General features: G+C 36.2%; 1 protein-coding gene across 4 annotated transcripts in view; it reads left to right on the top strand.

Annotated features, from left to right (window-relative positions):
• Positions 1-20,746, top strand: part of LOC127175708 (spectrin beta chain, non-erythrocytic 1) — a 70,810-nt gene extending 50,064 nt beyond the window's left edge. For 2 of the 4 annotated variants that reach the window (XM_051126956.1, XM_051126958.1), the window contains exons 23-33: positions 658-972; positions 1,106-1,213; positions 8,431-10,359; positions 12,872-12,931; positions 13,065-13,145; positions 13,276-13,362; positions 13,557-13,648; positions 13,762-13,847; positions 15,226-15,498; positions 16,108-16,215; positions 18,096-20,746. In XM_051126956.1, the coding sequence (XP_050982913.1) occupies positions 658-972; positions 1,106-1,213; positions 8,431-10,359; positions 12,872-12,931; positions 13,065-13,145; positions 13,276-13,362; positions 13,557-13,648; positions 13,762-13,847; positions 15,226-15,498; positions 16,108-16,215; positions 18,096-18,343 (3,387 nt within the window). In that variant the 3' untranslated portion in view covers positions 18,344-20,746. The remainder of the gene's footprint in view (positions 1-657; positions 973-1,105; positions 1,214-8,430; positions 10,360-12,871; positions 12,932-13,064; positions 13,146-13,275; positions 13,363-13,556; positions 13,649-13,761; positions 13,848-15,225; positions 15,499-16,107; positions 16,216-18,095) is intronic. The other 2 variants (XM_051126957.1, XM_051126959.1) reach the window with 2 other exon arrangements.
• The last annotated feature ends 334 nt before the right edge of the window (positions 20,747-21,080 follow it).

Raw genomic sequence — 21,080 nt, forward strand, 5'->3', positions numbered from 1 at the left:
ATTTTTAAATTTTAATCAGCATTAATGAAATGAAGCAAATGCTACTAAATCCAGAAGCAATCAAAATGCAAACAATCTTTTGTTAATATAAATTATACTATACATTTTTTTTGCATTAAAGTAATCAGATTTTGTAGGCAAAATTTAAAATTGAGATTTATACATCATCTGAATGCTGAATAATAAGTTTTCCATTAATGTATGGTTTGTTAGGATAGGACAATATTTTGTCGAGATAAAACTATTTTAAAATCTAGAATCTTAGGGTGCAAAAAAATCAAAATATTGAAAAAAAGTTGTCCAAATGAAGTTCTTAGCAATGCATATTACTAATCAGAGATTAAGTTTTGATATATTTACGGTAGGAAATGTACAAAATATTCATAGAACATGATCTTTACTTAATATCCTAATAATTTTAGGCATAAAAGAAAAATTAATCATTTTGACCCATACAATGTATTTTTGGCTATTGCTACAAATATACCCCAGCGACTAAAGACTGGTTTTGTGGTCCAGGGTCACAAATAGTTTCACAATGCAAACAATCTTTGTCTTTATTCAAAATATTATTTTTTATTTCTTTGACTTGTGAAATGTGACTGTTCATAAGATGCAGTCCTGCTCATAAAGCATGCTAATTCTGCCATTTCTCAGGTGGAAACCTCACCCGAAGTCTCTCAGAAAAGAACAGAAAGCCTTACAAGTGCTCCCCCTGGTGACCTGGAGGATAGTTTGCAGCACAATTACGGATATGAGGTGATGAAGAGCGTCAGTCCTAAGGGAAGCGACGACAGTGGTCATTTAGACAGGCCGGATTCACCGTACCTGGTGCTGAAGGATCCCAGTCCTTCATCTTTAGGAGGCACCGTCAACCTCATCCTCAGCTTCAGTAACTCCGGAGACACACAAATCCAGGTACAGGCGCCTGGCAGGGAAGGTGGCGTGCCGGTGCCCGAACCTGTGCACAGGGTGAGAATGAAAACATCACAATTGCACAAAGCCAAACCCTACTGCACTTATACGCAGCTCTGTCTCTACATTTTCCTTCTCTTTCCTCAACAACAACTTTCTCTGTTTTATTTTCTTGTACATTCTCCTTCAGCCTGCTGAGTCTCACTCTTCTGCCTGTAAAAGCTTTTGGAAGCGCTGCCAGGGGCTTTTTGGTAGTTTAAAGAGAAAGAAAAAGATTTATCGACACAGTGCAGAAGAGGTAAATATAGTTGGTCGATGGCCCTGCACGAGTAAACAGAAATATGGTACTTGTGTGCAGTGCTGGGAGGTAACTGATTACTTTTTATTGCTTACCTGATTACATATTGTACACACAATAGCAATAAAGTATTTATTATTTTATCATCTTTTAAATTTTCCTTTCTAAAATAGCCTGCAGCCGAACGTTTCCAGTTAGTCAGCTGGCTACTGCACAGAAAACAGAAAATTTACAAAAATCTTTTGGATTACAAAAAAACAAAAAGTGTTTCTCAGCATCCTTACATTGCATTGAACAAATTATTATTATTATTATTATTATTATTATTATTTTAAATTATCACTAAGTAAATTATTTGACCAGGTATTACAACATTTTTGAAAGGCTTTTGTCTTTCAAACACTATTATTTTAAAATGATCTGTTATTTTTTTTATTACCTTAATTACTTTTTTTCGCACAACTGCGAGTTTATATCACACAAATCAGAGAAAAAAGAATTGAGGAAAAAAGTTTTTATCCTGTGCCGAAAATGGGCTTCCATGCAAAAGTAATCTAAAAGTAATCAAAAAGTAGTCTGATTATATTACTACATCTTTTTGAAGGATTTTGTCTTTTGACACAATTATTTTAAAATTATTTATGTTAATTTTACATCTTATGCAATTAATTATTAGTAATTCATTTATGCAATTAATTATTAGTTTCTCAAACGCCGGTTTGAGAAACCTTGACGTAATGTAATGTTTACTGCACTTTACTGTATATTTTTAATAACAACAAATGGAATAGATTTTCTTTCTCTTCGTATTTTTATATCAATATGTTCTAAGATTATCCTATTTAAATCAACGTGGTAAACAAGTTAGGTCAAAAGCATGGAAGCCTGTTTCCGCTGCTAAATAAGGAATAAAAAAAGGTAATTACAAGGTTATTTTCCTGCACTTGTGAGTTTACATCTCGCAATTTGGACTTTTTTTTCTCAGAATTGCAAGATATAAACTTGCAGTTGCAAGAAATAAAGTCAGAATTGCGTGTTTGTATCTCGCAATATTTGATCTTGCAATTACAAGTTTATATCTCAAAATTCTGACATTTTTCTCAGAATCGTGATATAAACTCACAATTCTGAGAAATTAAGTCAGAATTGCAAAACACAAACTGGCAATTCAGATTTTTTCCCAGAATTGCATGGTATAAACTTGAAATTGCAAAAAATAAATCCAGAATTGCATATTTGTATCTTTTGTTCTCACAATTACTACGTTATATCTTGAAAAAAAAATTCAGATTTGTGAGATTTAAACAATTGTGAGTAATAAAGTCTAATTCAGAGGCGGAACAAGGCAGATATTTTTTTTCTAAAAAGACCTGACTTTTTTTCCTCAGAATTGTGGGGTAAAATTTCACAATTGTAATTCTGTAAAGCTCAATTTTGAGGGGAAAAAAAATGAGTCAGAATTGCTTGTTTGTATCTCGCAGTTCTGACTTTTTTGTTCCTGCAAGTACGAGGTCATATTTAGAAATTCTCACTTTTTTCTCAAACTTGCAATTCTGAGAAATTTAGTCAGTTGCAAGATGTAAATGGGTTTTCTGATATTTTTTCTCAGAATTACGTGATATAAACTTGCAATTGTGAAATATAAAGTCAAAATTGTGACATAAAGTCAGAATTGCAGGATGTAAACCTGCAATTGCGAGAAATAAAGTCAGAATTGCATGTTTGTATCTCTTGTTCTCGCAATTACAAGTTTATATCTCAAAATTTTTACTTTTTTTTTTCTCAGAATTGTGAGATTTAAATAATTAAATAAAACTCATAATTATGAGTAATAAATTCCAATTCAGAGGGGGAAAGGCAGATTTTTTCAGACTTTTTATCCTCAGAATTACAGGGTAAAATTTCACAATTGTGATTCTATAATGCTCAAATCGGAGAAATAAAAAAGTCAGAATTGTGAGTTTATATCATGCAATTGCAGAAAAAAAAACAGAATTGCTCGTTTGTATCTTGCAATTTTGACTATTTTGTTTTCGCACGTATAAGTCTATATCACAATTCTGAGAAAAAAAAAGTGAGAATTTCGATATATAATCGAAATATCAAAATATAAAATCTAGTCAACTGCAAGATATAAACTGGCAATTCAGATTTTTTTTCTCAGATTTTCGTGATATAAACAATCAATTGTGAGTTATAAAGTCAGAATTGTGAGATATAAAGTCAAAATTGTGAAATATAAAGTCAGAATTGCAGGATAAAAACTTGCAATTGCAAGAAATAAAGTCAGAATTGCATGTCTGTATCTCTTGTTCTCGCAATTACGACTTTATATCTCAAAATTCTTTTTTTCTCAGAATTGTGAGATTTAAAGGAGATTGTGAGTTTTTTTCTGAAGAAAAAAAAAAGTCAGAATTAAGTATATATCGCGCAATTTTGAGGGAAAAAAAGTCCATTCAAAAAGTAGTCTGATTATATTACCTAAAATGTATAATGCAATGGATTACATTACTAAATACACTTTTTGTCATGTAATTTAATGTCAGTAATGGAGTATAATTTTTAAGTAATCTACCCAGCACTGCTTGTGTGTGTGCATGAGGACTGTAGTGTGACGGACTGACTAACATCATGATCTCGAAACATCTCAGATTTTTTTGATTACCGAAACATCTCAGAATCCTAGTATAATAATGTGCTATTCTGACAAATCGCCATTGGCCTGATCATTTATTTGTGCAGTGGTTGGAAAGACAACAAAGCCAAAGAGACTTTGGAAAAGGGGTCGCTGTGGTTTAGAGGAGATTGCAAACAGGTATGGGCAGGTAATGAAACGATGACAGAGGAAATAGCCACTTCCAATGATCTCATTTTGAGCTGCCAGTATATGGGAAGTATTAGAAAACGGGACGGGAAATTCGTCCAAGACACATATAAAGCCTCATTTCAAACATTTGGGTTGTTTATAAAACTGTCTTTGGGAACATTTTCGGTAATTGCAGCAAAAATAAAAAGTCTGTGTTTTTTGGAACGGTTACAGGGGTTTAAAAATATAGTAGCATATAGTAGCCTTAAATGGTTTTGCAATATCCCTGGGACTTTTATTATGCAATTAGGGTCTGTGAAATGTAAACTTAGGTCAGTATTAGAAGTTATTTTGGAAATGTTGGCCATTGCTGTAGGTTTGCAGCTCTCATGTAATCCAGTAGATTTTTTTGAAAACATCAGGAGGATTAGGGCTTGTGGGAAAGTGTCTAGCTGCTGTCATATCGTCTGATTTTAAATGCATTTTGATATCTCTTAGCAGGAATTGTATTTTGTATCCTCGCAGCCTTCAGCACATTAAAACGAGACCCTAGAGATCAGAGTGCATAATCACTCAAAGTCAGAAATGATGATTACAATATGTATGCATTGAGTTTTCTTCACCCATACAATAGTTTTGCATGAGGAATAGAGCAAACTTTGTCTTTTTATTAGCTTGGCCCCCTAATAATAGACTAAACAACAGGCAATGAGAAGAGGCTTAGTCAACCAAAATGTCATTAGTCGATTAGTCACAGAAAATAAATAATTACAATATCTGCTTGCTATTTTTCTGACACATTCATAGTCATTATACTCATCATTTTTGCTTTGCGGCAAGCTTTATGTGTGCGCTTGAGCATTGAATAAGTTATATATTAACCCTTGTGTGACCTTATGGACACTTTTGTCCTTTTCAGTTTTTTTTCCTTTGTTAATGCTAACTGCATTCATTTTGGCACAGTTGTGTATTTTTATTGGAATTTTAATATTTCACCCTTATTTTCTTTAATAAATCTATTTTACACTAGGTACAAAAATAGTTCCTTTACGACCTTAAGGACAAAAATTTCCTCATTGAAACCCATTAAAACTGCAGTTTTTAATCACAGGGCCATTTAACTATAAAATGATGCAATATCTGTTAATGGGCTTTCGTTCTGTTGGCAAGGCTTCAAAAATAAATTTTGTACTGTTTTTTACTAGATGGTGCCATTTTTTTAAGTTTGGCAATTGCTCGCTTTGTTCATGTTTTCTGCTTATACATATTATAGTCTATTATAGTCAATTTGGGTAAATTATGCAGCTGTAATTGTGTGGGTATTTTGGTATGGATGTCCAAGTGTGGTTTGTATGTGTGTCCTAAATAAAATGTTGTGTGTTTGTGTGTGCGCACAGGTAATTTTTGAGAGAGAGAAATTATACTGTACTGCGAATCACAAATCCCACCGCTGTGTATGCCAGCGGAGCTTTGCTGGAATCTAATGGGAAAAATTTAGTACTGCACCCAAACAAAATCTTACTAGGCTCATTTTTTGAGATATCAACTTCAAATTTGGAACACAACTTTAGTTGTTTAATTGTCTTAAATGGTTTAATATTCTATCAGTTTTTAAGTTGTTTCAATTTCTTTTTTACCTTTAACAATCTGCCAAGGGTTTTCTTTAAAATTAAGTCTGTACTCCCAAGCTTCAAGTTTTTATGACAGTTTTTTTGACATGGACATTTTTGTCCTCTATAAACCTATGTGTAACTTTTTGCGCACGAGCTTTAAGCTTTAACCCTTGCGCACAAGGGTTAAAGCTTAAATGGCTTAAATGAATAACTATGAGTCTTTAGTCAAGGTCAGCCCTACGTTTTACTATTTAAACTCTTGCTCCGTCATGACAAATGAGTCGGAAACCAGCAGAGACCAGGGGTTTTTATTAGATCTAAAGATTTGCTGCGAATCGGTTGTTTTAATCAGATATGCATGAACGGAGAAAGACAATGACAAAGGAAGTAGATGATAAGAGAGGTGATAAGGTGCATGCAGTGGGGTTTTTCATTCTTACGTAAGCTCTCTTTAAGCCTGATGTAAACTCATTCATGACAGCCGCGCGGTGCTGAGATGTGACCTCACCCTTCGCTTCCCATGAACGCCGAGTTTTGAAATGGCTCCCAGCAGGAGCGGGGGGTGCTGGAGAATTTGTTGTGAACTTTCTAGAAGGCCCTCTTGACTGCCCAGTGTGATTTATGGTCTGGGGCTGCCAGAGCAGCACAAGATTAGTCACAGGGTGAAAGGTCAAGCCATTACAGCTGTGTATGACGACATGTTTAAGAGCAGATGATTCTCATTAAGCCCACAGTAAAAAAAAAAAAAGGGGTGCTTGTGTAGTCATGCTAGTGTTCTTTTGTTCATTGTGTTCTCATGTAAACCTAATGTCTTTGTGATATTAGTGGTGTGTTTAGGTTTGGTGTGGCTTTTTGATGCAAGCAGCCACTCTGAACACCTTAGATATCACGTAGCAACACCCTAGCATCCATCTAGAACATCGATCACCTAGCAATGCCTTAGCAACCACCTGGAACACCGTCGCAATGACATAGCAACGCACTAAAGAACACTTTAGCAGCTGCATAGTAGTAATGCCTGGCAACTATTTAGAACATGTTTGTTACAGCATAGCAACTCCTTAGCAACCATTTAGAACACCTTAACAATTACATAGCAACGCCTAAGCAACCACCCAGAACACCTTATCAATCACATAGCAACACACTAAAAACCACTCAGAACACCATAGCAGGTACATGGTAACCACACTTTGGCAACCATATGGCAACACACACACACAAAACAGAATATCAGAATAGAATATTTAAGAATAAAAACAGAATATTTTAGCAGCTGTGTAGTAACGCCCTGACAACAATTCAGAACATCTTAGTAACAACATAGCAACTCCCTGGCAACATCTAGAAAACCTTAACAATTACATAGCAATGCCTTAGCAACCATTTGGAACAACTTAGTAGCTGCATAGTAACACCCTGGCAACTATTCAGGCCTCTTATTAACAGCATATCAACTACTTAGCAACCATCTAGAACACCTTAACGATTACATAGCAATGCCTAACCAACCACCTGTAACACCTTAGCAATTACATAGCAACATACTAAAAACCTCTCAGAATACTTTAGCAGCTGTAGAGCAACTCCCTGGCAACTGTCTAAAACAATGTAGCAATTACATACCAATGCCTTAGCAACCACCCGGAACACTTGAGCAATCATATAGCAACACACACACACAGTCTCAAAAAACCTTAGCAGCTGCATAGTAACACCTTGACAACTATTTAGAACATCTTAGTAACTGCATAGCAACTCCCTGGCAACTAACTAAAACACCTTAGCAATTACATAGCAATGCTTTAGCAACCACCTGGAACGCCTTAGCAGCTGCATAGTAACGCCCTGACAACTATTTGGAACACCTTTGAAACAGCATAGCAACTCCCTGGCAACCATCTAGAATACCTTAGCAATTATATAGCAATGCCTTAGCAACTACCTGGAAAATTTAGCAATAAAATAGCAACACACAAAAAAACACTCAGTCCCCTGCAAACATCCATAATACCCTGGCGGTGTTGTGCGAGTTTGGCATAATTTTTCCATACAGAATGTAAGCAATGTTTATTTTTTCCCATAACAAATGTAAATTCCAGCTGCTTAACGTAAGCAGTGAAGGCAAAGATGTTTCAGCATCTTAGATGTTTTTATCATTGCAGAGCGATGTCATCATTCATCAGTAACAAATGTGAAGCAACATGTGTCTATGTTTTTGCTTAGGAATGCTTTGCTTGAGCCAGACACTCACAGAAGTGCTGTGTTCAGATACTAAAACACTTATTTTCATAAATGGTTATACAAATAATCATTTTTCAGTGTTTGAATTGTGAATTACTCTGGCCATAAAAAGTATTTGGACACTTAAGCCACACTTAAATATGAATGTCATTGCACAAGATAACAAAATACCAAACCAAGTCATATTTATCGTAAAGATAACACAGGCACTCTTGCAAGGTCCAAAAAGAAGACACGTTGTGGTTGTAAAACATGTTGATTAGTTAATGTGATGAACTGCATCTGTGTGAATATGAGGACAACTGATTTCATGAATCCATTAAAAATGACACCAGTTGTTTGCAGATGCCACTTCGTTTGATATTTTGTTTTGCAATGCAGTGCAACTGCCCAAATGCTTTTTAGGAGTACTTCACATTAGATAATTAGCATGTTATATCTTTAAAGGGTGACTTTGTATTGAAGTGTGATACTTACGCATGCTAACCTCTTTGTGCATGAAAGAAAAAAGTGATAAAGTGACACTCTAAAACAATCTTTTCCTTGTGTTTTAGGTAAGTACTTACTTGCATGTTACGGAAAACAACATGGCAGTGTATGAGAGTATGACGCTTCCCAGAGACAAAGCCCAGAGGCCCTCTTCCTCCTCTCCCAGGACCTCCCCGTATGCTTTCTCTTCCCCTTGCACCTCTCCATACTCCTCGTCCTCCATCGAGGACACCCTTCAGCAGGCCAACAACCTCCTCCCAAAGAATGGCAACGTCTCAATCTTTAGCAGCCTGAAGAGGAAGAGCAAGAAGGCGAAGAAGAAGAAAGATGACCGTAGACACACTATTCAGAAGATCATGGGAGAGGAGCTGTCAGAGGAGGCTGATTTGCCACCTGTATGTGAACCGTTGACATACGATACACACACTTGGCCCCTGAAAGAAAGGAAGAAGCGGAAAAATGCAAGGAAACCAAACAGCGATGGGACTCAGGTCTTGGACTACATAAAGAACCCTTTAGTGAAAGATATAGATGCAGAATGTTCAGGAGCCGTTGAATCTCCAGTTCATCAAACCTTAGAGGTTGCCATCCAAGGACATGTAAAGAACCACTGCAGATTTCTGTCCTTGGGCTCGGTGTTAAGTTTCGACCTGCCCAAGGATATGAGCCTCATCCCTAGCATTCAAGATGTCATCACAATTGGCCCTCCTGAGCAAAAAAAGACAGACTCTTATCACCAGGACTCTCAGGTTGATCGTCCAACAGCTCTGAGTACCTTTAAAACTGCCCGCTCACCTCCAGCGCAAAAAGAAGAGCCCAAACAAATCTCCCCAGGTGAAGTAACCCTCAAGATTGATTGTACAGACTCCAAAAAGATCAGCATTGACACCCTTTCATTTACTGAAGATGAATTTCCTCCTCCACCTTCTCCAGTTGTTGAAGACATCTCATTTGAGGAGAATCATCTCTCATCACTCAATGATCTGACTAATATCCAACAGAAACACTTGTCTGGGATCAGTATAGTGCCCAAAGAAGAGGTGGTTAGTTGGAACGCAAATGCAGCTCAACTTGAGAACAAGGAGAACCACTATGTAAGTATTCCAGAAGATGCAAGCCAAGGGATAGCCAACCACAGCTCAGCTACGGCAGAGATTCATGTATGTCCTAGCATCCATACCCTGGTTCACAATCTTAATGGACACGTGTTCCATAGGCCAGCGAAGACCTCCAGCACTCAACAGTTAAGTCCTAGCCATGCATCTCATGTGGTGTTGAACTTCAGAGCCAATGGAAGAGAGGACTCAGTGGACTCTGGTCACTCTAGCTCTGGAAGCTTCAAGTTATGTGCCGAGGGTACGTACGTAGACTCCTCAGATTGTCCAGTTCCCAAGAGGACCATTGGGAAGGTGCCATCCATGGATGCAGGAGTCTCCAACAGGAACTTAGAGTTCTCCAAGGACAAGAGCATTACCTTATCTATCGACATTGATGATCCGGTTCATCCTGACCATCAACAGTTTGAGCAGGAAGAGGAGGAGCTAGAGGATATCTGGAACCACACCAACAGCTACCGAGAGAGTCTAAACTCTGACATCATGTATAATGGCTACCAGGCCAGCTCTTCTCCAGACCAGCACAGGGAACCCTCACCCAAAGAACAAGCAGTGCTCTTCAGGAAACTGGTCACAGCCTCTGCACCCAACCTTCTTGTGGCTGAGTTCAGATTGCCACCATCTATCCAGACTATGGTGGCTTCTGGGAAGCAGCAGAACCCAAGGGAAGAAAGGCAAATTCTGGATAAAGGGGACAGGAGGTCATGGGCTGCATTCACTCAACAGGAACAGGTTTACAAACAGGTGGCTGTTAATGAAACTGCTTCAGATATGGTGAAACTACCCGAAATAGAGGACCAGCAAAAGTATATCTACCATTATAGAGAGGAGGAGGAAGAGGAGGAGGAGGAGGAGGAGAAGGAAACTGGGTTTCTGAAGGTGAGGTCTACAAGTTGACAGTAAAACCCAGTTAGTTGTCGTTAAGGTTTAAGTCAGGGGTGTCCAACCCTGCTTAAACAGTTTAGCTCCAACCCCAATTATGAACACACCTGAACTTGTAATCAAGGTCTTACTAGGCATACTAGAAAATTCCAGGCAGGTGTTTTGAGGCAAGTTAAAACTAAGTTCTGCAAGAAAGTGACCCTCCAGGACAGAGTTTGGACACCCCTGGTTTAAGTCCTGCTCCTGAAGGGCCAGTGTTCTGTAGAGTTTAGTTCCAATCAAATACACCTGAACCTAGGAACTAAAGGTCTTCATGATTACTTTAAACTTCTGGGGACAATTCCCTGTAGAGTTTAGCTTCAACTCCAACTTTCCTGCTGAGTTTAATTCCAACCCTAATTAAACACCTGAACTAGCTAATCAAGGTCTTACTAGGCATACTAGAAACTTCCAGGCAGGTGTATTGAGGCAAGTTAAAACTAAACCCTGCAGGACAGTGTCCATCCAGGACAGAGGTTGGACTCCCCTGGTTTAAGTCCTACTCCTGTAGATCAACTATCCTGCAGAGTTTAGCTCCAGCCCCAACATTCCTGTACAGTTTAGCTCCAACCTCAGTTATAAACACCTGATCTTGTAATCAAGGTCTTACTGGGAATACTAGAAACTTCCAGGCAGGTGTCTTGAGGCAAGTTAAAACTAAACTCTGCAGGACAGTGAATCTCTGGGTCAAGCTCCTAGTCTCCAAGTCCTGCTCCTAGATGGCCAATGTCCTGTAGAGTTAAGTTCCAATCAAACACACCTGAACCAAGGAACTCAAGGTCTTCACAATTACTTGAAACTTCCGGGGAGGTGTGGTGGGTCAAGTTGGAGGTAAACTCTGCAGGACGGGATCCCTCAAGGACCGAGTTTTGACACCTCTGGTTTAAGTCCTACTCCTGGAGGGGCACTTTCTTGTAGAATTTAGTTTCAACCCCAACTTTCCTGTAGAGTTTAGCTCTAAACCCAATTAAACACACCTAAACTACCTAATCAGGGTCTTACTAGGCATATTAGAAACTTCCAGGCAGGTGTGTTGAGGCAAGTTGAAACTAAACTCTGCAGGACAGTGACTCTCTGGGTCAAGCTCCTAGATGACCAATGTCTTGTAAAGTTTAGCTCCAATCAAACACACCTGAACCAAGGAACTCAAGGTCTTTAAAATTACTTCCGGGAAGGTGTGTTGGGTCAAGCTGGAGGTAAACTCTGCAGGACGGAGTCCCTCAAGGACCGAGTTTTGACACCTCTGGTTTAAGTCCTACTCCTAGAGGGCCACTTTCTTGTAGAATTTAACTCCAACCCCAACTTTCCTGTAGACTTTAGCTCTAACCCCAATTAAACACACCTAAACTACCTAATCAAGGTCTTACTAGGCATACTAGAAACTTCCAGGCAGGTGTGTTGAGGCAAGTTGAAACTAAACTCTGCAGGACAGTGGCCCCCTGGTTTAAGTCCTACTCCTGGAGGGCCACTTTGCTGTAGAGTTTAGTTCCAACCCCAAATAAAATCACAAGAGAACAAGCAAATCAATGTCTTACTAGGCCAACTAGAAACTTCCAGGCAGGTGTGTTTGAGCAAGTTGGAACTAAACTCTGAATGACAGTGGCCCTCCAATACCAGGTTTGGACAACCCTGGCCTAAGTCCTGGACGGCCACTGTCCTACTAGCTAATCAAGGTCTTTCTAGGCCAGGGGTGCCCAAACTTGGTTCTGGAGGGCTGGTGTCCTGCAGAGTTTAGCTCCAACTTGCCTCAAAACACCTGCTCAAGTTTAAGTCTTAAGCAAGTTTAAGTCTTGCTTCTGAAAGACCAATGTCCTGTAGAGATTAGCTCCAATCAAACACACCTGAACCAAGGAGCTCAAGGTCTTCACGATTACTAGAAACTTCCAGGCAGGGATGTTGAGGTAATTTGAAACTAAACTCTACAGGACAGTGGCCCTCCAGGACTGAGTGTGGACGCCGCCGGTTTAAAACTTACTCCTGAAGGACCAATGTCCTGTAGAGTTTAGCTCCAATCAAACACTCATGAATTAAGGAACTGAAGGTCTTCATGATTACTAGAAACTTACAGGGAGGTGTGCTGGGTAAAGCTGGAGCTAAACTCTGCAGGACTGTAGCCCTCCAGGACCAGGATTGGACACCCGTGACTTAAGTAGCTCACTTATGCTGCCTTCAACACGTCAGAATGATATTTATGAGATGAGCGGTTTAGCAGTGGGAGACTTAGGAAACCCTGGCTTTCTGAGTTAGAAGCTTGTTAATGAAAGAATCATGGTGGAAACTGTTGCATTTGCCGCTAAAAATGCAACTTCCTAAGAGGATTGAGGGGTTTATTTGAAAATCTTGGCCTTCAAATGAAGTCGTGGGCAGTACATCTTGTATAATTTAGCACGTTGTTGTAGTTACGATTAGTGCACATGTAATCTGTTTTTGTCATGTAATTAATCCATTGATATGTGTTCTCTCTCCACAGGACCAGTCCATGAGCCTCCTGTCTGTTCATATGGGATTGGATGGGGCTAATGATATCCAGGTACGCAGAAGTATAATTGCAGATTAAACCAGAACAAAGACTATATGCTTAAACATTCTTCAGAATATTGAGAAATAAAAGACATTATTGTATCTCATCATATAAAGGTTAATTCTAAACCTTTCTTTTTCAGAGCGTAAGACAAGAACCAGAACTGCCGTCAATGGAAGGTACACTGGAGAGGAAACACAAACTACAACTGGGTGGAAAGAAGGTGAGTATCAAAATTATCACATGCCTCATGCTTTTACCTGCAGGCTACTGTGTTAGATGTCAGATTAGGTTGTTATTGTGCATTTTCGGTTGGTCTTTATGCAACCAATAAAATAAATGTACTATTTCAGGCACCATGCAGGGCGTGGAACTCCTATCATGCTGTGCTGTACAAGCAAACAATATGCTTCTATCAGGACAGGAAAGATACACTCAAGGTAAGCTTGAAGACTTCATGTTCTGGATTTGCAACCAAGTGGAAAACTTTGTGTTCTTTATTGCAAACAGACATCATTAGTTACTTTGCAAGGTTGAATTGTGATTAAATTGTGATTGAATTACCTTTAATGGCAGCTGTAAAGCATCTAAGGGTATGATGTAGCCAAAATGACTCTATATTTGTACCCCATAGAGCTGTGTGACCAGCCTTCCTCTGAACCTAATTGGAGCTGTGTGTGAACCGTCGCCAGAGTACACCAAAAAACCCAACTGCTTCTGCTTGAGGTAAATGACAAGCAACTAAAGGGCGTCTCATGTTTATCTTAGTCAGAGATGGAAGTAATTGTTTCAGTTGTTTTCAGATTTAGTTGAATGACTTCAACCATTTTATTTCTCAGGTTGCAGGACGGATCTGAATATCTTCTCAGTGCCTCGTCCCGATTTATGATGAAGAAATGGATCCTCAGAATCCAAGCAAACACTGGTATTGTATTATTAAAGGAGAAGTCCACTTCCAGAACAACAATTTACAGATAATGTACTCACCCCCTTGTCATCCAAGATGTTCATGTCTTTCTCTCTTCAGTCGTAAAGAAACTGTTTTTTTGAGGAAAACATTTCAGGATTTTTCTCTATATAATGGACTGATATGGTGCCCCGAGTTCGAACTTCCAAAATGCATTGGCTTCAAACGATCCCAAATGCGGTTGTAAACGATCCCAGCCGAGGAAGAAGGGTCTTATCTAACGAAACGATCGGTTATGTTCATTAAAAAAATAAAATTTAAGTACTTTTTAATCTCAAACGCTCGTCTTGTCTTGCTCTCCCTTGTCTTGCTCTTAGAAAAAAAACATATTTTCTCCCTCAACTCTCAAAAATCATTTCACAATCATCCTACATCGCTGCAGAAGTACCAAACCAGTCTTTGCGAAGTGAACATGCAAAGAAGATCAAACACCCTTAACAAAAAAGGTAAAACAGCGATATAGGGCGATTTAGGGAGAACATGAGATGGGAGTTTTTTGACATACCCTAACTGTCATGGACCGGAAAAAAACAAAGATAAGTAAGACAAGAGGAGCGTTTGACATTAAGAAGTATATAAATTGTATTATTTTTATGAAAATAACCAATCGTTTCGCTAGATCGAAATCGTTTCCCTTCTTCCTCGGCTGGGATCGTTTACAACCGCATTTGGGATCATTTGAAGCCAAAGCATTTTGGAAGATCAAACTCGGGGCACCATATGTGACCCTGGACCACAAAACCAGTCTTATGTTGCACGGGTATATTTGTAACAATAGCCAGAAATACATTGGATGAGTAAAATTTATCGATTTTTCTTTTGTGACAAAAATCATTAGGATATTAAGTAAAGATCATGTTCCATGAAGATATTTTGTAAGTTTCCCACCGTAAATATATAAAGACTTAATTTTTGATTAGTAATATGCATTGCTATGAACTTCATTTGGACAACTTTAAAGGCCATTTTCTCAGTATTTTGATTTTTTGCACCCTCAGATTCCAGATTTTCAAATAGTTGTATCTCGGCCAAATATTGTCCTTTCCTAACAAACCATACATCAACAGAAAGCTTATTTATTCATATAAATCTCAATTTCAAGAAATGTACACTTATTACACTGGTTTTGTTGTCCTGGGTTGCATATCAGTCCATTATATGGAAATAAATTCTGAAATGTCTTCCTCAAAAAACAATTTCTTTATGTCTGAAGAAAGTAAGACATGAACATTTTGGATGACAAGGGGGTGAGTACATTATCTGTTGTTGTCTTGGTTTTTAATGCTGTATTATGTGACCAGTCATACTCACATGAAATCCTCTCTTATCTCTACAGCGTCTAGTGATTCTCTAGTGAATAGATCAACGTGTCGTGGGTCTTCAGCTTCAGCGACGCTCCCTAGACATTCTCCTGCTATCACCGGCTGTCAGTGTGGAGATAAATGTCACTGCTCCATGAGAAATTATGTCACCACCACCGTTTTAGCACAGAGTCAGCCCGCCTCAGGCCGAACCAAAGAGATCGTAGTCCACACCAGTGACGCTCTGCAGATCCACCAAAGGCATCAGGATCTGTTGCTCCCCTCGTTCTCAGATGCAGGTCATTGTGGTAAGAAACTGTGACTAACCAACAAGGAATGGTGAAGTTACATTTGTTTGTTTTTTTTGAGCTATGGTTCATATAAGCAAACTGATTGGGGGAAAAACATTAATGGCCTCTAAAAATTCAGCTTTGCATCACAGGAATAAATTACATTTTAAAATCTGTTACAATACAAGACAGTTTTTTTAAATGCAATAATATTTATTGTTTTTTTTTATTATTACTTCATTACTATTTGATCATGTAATTTATCATAAACAAGCTATTATGAGCATGCATTAGATTAATTTAGCTTCAAAAGTAGCTTCCTCAGCACTAGCATTTAATGCAAGTAATAAATAATATGCAGTACAGATATTTGTACATCCAAAAGAGGGCAGTAGAGGACTCTGGTACTGACAGAGCTGCACACAGACATTATGAGGCATGGTCACATCTGTTTGCTGTCAGCGTCTTTCTATTTCTGGAGGAGCACTTCTATTCAGCTCTCTGGATTTTGTCATTTCCACCTTGGTCACATTATTTCTTACCTCGAGTACTTTGTTACTCACTTATACTGTCTGCCCTTGTACTGTAGAGGTTGAATGATTCATTTTCTGTTTTTTCTTTTTGTAGAGGATGAGTTTGACTCTCATGGCGAGTGTCTGAGACAGAAACCGTCCTCTTTGTCCACCATTCAGGGCTGGACGAGCGAAAAGAGACGCTCACACTCCTTTACCTCAGGTATAGTAACTAAACCGAGACACATTTGCCACATCCAATTAGGACTGAATTCTGCTGTACTTAAACGAATATAGGGCCCGCTGAAAATTTTTTTTTTTCCCAAATTGATGGTTAAATTAAATTTCTGTAATCTAAAATCATGAAATCATGAAACTTACACAATCAAACAATAATTTAACAACTTAACAGCAAAAAAAAAAAAAGTTCAAATAATTATTGTAAAATAAGTATCAGTTTTTCATTTTTTTCAAAATAGTTTTTTTTCCCGTTTTAGTTTTTCTTCCATTTTTAATTGAATGGTTAAATTAAATTTTAGTAATTGAATATGTTTAATTAATTAAAATCATGAAATCTATACAATTTAACAACAATTTATTCAAATTTGAACCAAAAATACGTTTTTTGTTTTTTTTTGGACCCTACGTTTTATTTTTTTCTTAAATTATTAAAATTCCCCCCCTTCCTCAATTTAAGTGTTTTTCTGCAATTCTGTCTGCGTTTTCCACAGTTTTGCCCAAATTCATTTTTTTTTCTTTTTTAATTTTTCCTCTATTTTTAATTGTTAATAAAAAACATGTCTAATTCATTAAAATCATAAAACCTATACCATTTAACGATTTATTAAAATTTGAACCAAAAAATAATTTTTTAGGGCACTATTTCAATCCAGTGTTTTATTTTTAATATTTCATTTCCTCCGGAATTCAGTTTTAATAGGGTTTTGTACTCAAAAAAGCATGCCTGATCAATTTAATTCATTTTACAATGATAAGGCCCTGTGAAATGTTTTGTTTTTTGTTAAAATTTCTGTATTTATGATTTAATACAATTTATTATCCAAAATGGTGATAATCAAGTGAAGGCATAAAACATTATCAAATTAATTTTTAAATTATTTATAATGTTCAAAATTTAATACATGTTTTAAATGTAACAAGAAAAATGAAACAATTCCACATTATTTTTTGGCAAACAAAGTGCTGCATGTCAGAGGTTTACTGTTAAAATAAAAGAATGAAAAAAGAATTATTATTATTATTATTATTATTATTGCCATTTGAGTAAACATACAATCCTACTTTTTATTTATTCATCAAACATCATCTAAATTCCGTGATGTTCCGCATTATTTAGTAAATTCCTTTTTTTTATCACTGTAATTCTACAATTCTATCTGTGTTTTCCAGTTTTTCCCAAATTCTGATTTTTTTTTCTGTTTTAATTTTTTCTCTATTTTTAATTTAATCATAAAATTAAATTTTAGTAATTAAAAACATGTCTAATTGTCTAAAAACATTTTATTGAAATCTGAAAAAAAAAAAAAAAAACACATTTTAGGGCACTATGAAATGTTTTATTTCAAGTCTTTTTCCTCCCTTTTTGCTTTTAAGTTTAAATAGGGTTTTGTAATCAAAAAAAAGCATGCCTGATCAATTGAAATCATTGAAAATTGAAATCATTAATTAATTGAATAATTCATTTTTTTAATGTAATAAGAAAAATTAAACAATTACCCTATTTTTGACAAACAAAGTGCTGAAAGTCAAAGGTTTGCTGTTAAAATTAAAGAATGGAAGAAGAATTGTGTAATTATTCCTGAAAAATAAATTTTTAATACTTTTATTTTTATTATTATTATTATTATTATTATTATTGCAATTTGATTAAGCATACATCCTACTAATCAAACATCTTCCAAATTCCGTGACATTCCGCATAATTCATTAAATTCCATTTTTGTCACTGGAATTCCGTAATTCTGTCCATGTTATCCACTTTCTGGAAATCAAAGAGCCCTACAAATAAATATGTGGATGAAATCAGTATATATATATATATATATATATGAGCTTTGAATGCTGATATTTCTGTCTTTACAGCCACATATCAGAGGATCAAGCCTGTAGCGCCCCCTTCAGGCAAAGTCCAGGACAGCAGCTCCAGCTATTCTGTGACTCTCTTCATCGGAGATCGTGAGATGCCGTCAGTCTGTAAAAGCACAGCGACGGCCTCGCCAAACGGCGTCCGGCAGGAGTCCTTCTCCGATCTGCCCACGAGGAACTACATGAGCCTCCCGCGACCACCCAACAAATCCGTCTTCAGGAAGTTCTTTGGGAAAAAGGAGTAACGGACACTTTTTTTGTGACACTGCAGGTCAAAGACCTTGACTGACATGTGCAGGACACAAGTTGAAAAACACTTTTCTTACATTTATTTATGGATTTGATGGCGAGAACCATTTTTGTACACTTTTAAATGAGAACTTGTATGATTGCGTTGATGTGTAATGTTCACTCCGTCCGCAACTTCTCACTTTATCAGCCTGTTTGATGTCGGATGTAAATGGATAGTTTAGTCAAAAAATGAAAATCATGCCATTTACTCACCCTCATGCTGTTCCAAACCCATACGACTCTTTCTTTCATAGGACATTATGCATTTAGGTGCAGTTTCATCACTGAGCCAACATTCATAATATGCAACACCAGGTTTATTAGACAGAAAATGCAGAGAAGAACAAGCTGAAATAAAAACAACGAAGTCTGTAAAGCTTCAAAAAGACAAAACACACCACAAAAGTGTCATAACAATAGTGCATAGTTGCTCTGAAGTCATAAAACAGCTTTGTGTGAGCAACAGACCCAAATTAAAGTCTAAATAAATAAATTTATTACTCAAATTTAAGTCTAAATTAAAAAAAATATATATTACTTTTTACCAAGCATTTTAATCAAACTTGATTGAGGGCCTGGGCCAAAAGTAAATACATTATATCCACTAAATTATAATGATATATTAAATTCTATAATATATTAGTTTGTTAAATCCAACTATATTATGTTAAAATGCATAAAATAAAAAAAGTTAAATAATTTGAATTTATTTATTTATTTATTTTTATTTAAAAATTTAAATATCACTATAAATTTTTCAAGAAAATTCACTTGTATTTGTTTTGTTTTTTTTTGGTTTTGTTTTGTTTAGTTTTTTTGTTTTTTACATTTCAAAGTAAAACTTTGTTTTAAAAATCCTAAAACAAAAACGTTAATTAGAAATAGAAATATACTTTAAATAGCTTGTTTTGTTTTTTTTTGTTTTTTTCAATTTAATGGTTAATTAAATTTCAATAATCAAAAGGCATGAATATCATGAAACTTAGACAATTTTACATTTTTAACAAAAAATACATTTTATGATCCTGTAAAATAAGTTTGTTTTCCAAATTCTGTTTTTGTTTTTTTCGCAAATTTGTTTTTTTCTGTTTTAATTTTTAGTTTTAATTTTATAATTTAATCGTTACATTAAATTTTAGTAACCAAATACATCCCCTTTCGTTCAATAAAATCCATCACACCTGCCTAGGTGTTTTTAATGACCCTAAACACTTCAATTAGCTCATTCAGGTGTGTTTAATTAGCCCGTAATACCAAAACTCTGCATGAAAGTGGCTCTCAATAAGAAAGACTGAACAGATTATAGTTCAAAAAGTGAAGAACACAATAAAATAGAAACATCATGAGGGTGAGTAATGACCTATTCTTACTAAAAAATGATTACTGTGTCAAAATGTTTTAGTTATAGCCATCACCATTGGTGTGAACTTTCATTTATGAACAAACTCTTTCTTCAACCTCAACATTTTCCCATGCTGAGATTTCATCATTTGCCAGATCTTATTTTTCATGTGTATAAATGAGTGCAGTTTGCTGTGGATGTGATGACAGCCGTAAAATACTGCCATAATGAATCTACTGATATGAGACTTTTGATACTTTGTGTTTTCAGTGTTCTCACCGCATTCCTATTTCAGTTTTCAGTTCATGTATGTTTTGTTTTTGGCATGGGTTGCAATTTCTGTTGATTATTATCTCTGAGTTTCAGATGTCCACTCATTGTTTAGTTTCTCTGAGGTTTTGGCACATATTATTTGTCAGCTTGTCATGTTTTTTTTTTTTTCTGTTGGCTGGTTTGAGTTCTGTGTGGTCTTTCAGGGTTCGTTCAACCAGAAATGAAAGCTGTGTCATTATTTATTCACTTGAGGGTGAGTAAATGTTGACAGTAATTTACATTTTTTGGCCAACTGTCCCTTTAACATGTGTGTGTTTCCAGACTAAACATTTGATTCACTTACTCTAGCTTTGCTTTCTGTATTTAAACTAAAGCAGTGTGTCAGGATGTTTTTATAGAAGATGTTTTTTTTTTTTTTTTTTTTTTTACTGTTTGGTCATGCATGATCTTTTGAGATCTTTTGAGACCATTTTTACACAATTTAAACGTTATGCATAATTTTAGATATTTTACAGTGGAAAATATGTTCAGATTGTACAAAATTTCTTGACTTGTGCCTTGAAAAGAAAATAATGTTTTTATAAGCATTGTAAGAAAAGGTCATTTAAAGATGTGGCAAATCAGAAACGCTGCACTGGTTATGGTATCATTTTATTGAGTGATATGCATCCATAAACTACCATGCAATTATGAGTGTCCAAAAATAATAAATTGGATTAATAAATACTGCAGAATAAGTATAGCTGAAATCTGCACACAGCATCATTCATCAGCATTTGTACCCAGCAAACACACAACATTCCCAGTTGGTTGCTTTTGGTCTCTAGATATGGCTATCTGTACAATTTGTATTTTTTAAAATTACTTTCAATGCTTTGTGTGACCCCTAATGTATATTGCATTTGCAACAAGTGTTTGCAATCATTTGCATTCAAGGTGCTAAAAGGCTTAAAGGCTTAAAAACCCTTAAAAACAGCAATATTCCTGAAGAAGTACTGGAAAAGTGTTTTAATTATTGAAAGACAAATAAGTGTTTTTATTTAGTCAATTCAAAAAACATATTTTTTGCTTATTTC

Source organism: Labeo rohita, chromosome 13 (genome assembly GCF_022985175.1).
Source record: "Labeo rohita strain BAU-BD-2019 chromosome 13, IGBB_LRoh.1.0, whole genome shotgun sequence".
Taxonomy (NCBI): domain Eukaryota; kingdom Metazoa; phylum Chordata; class Actinopteri; order Cypriniformes; family Cyprinidae; genus Labeo; species Labeo rohita.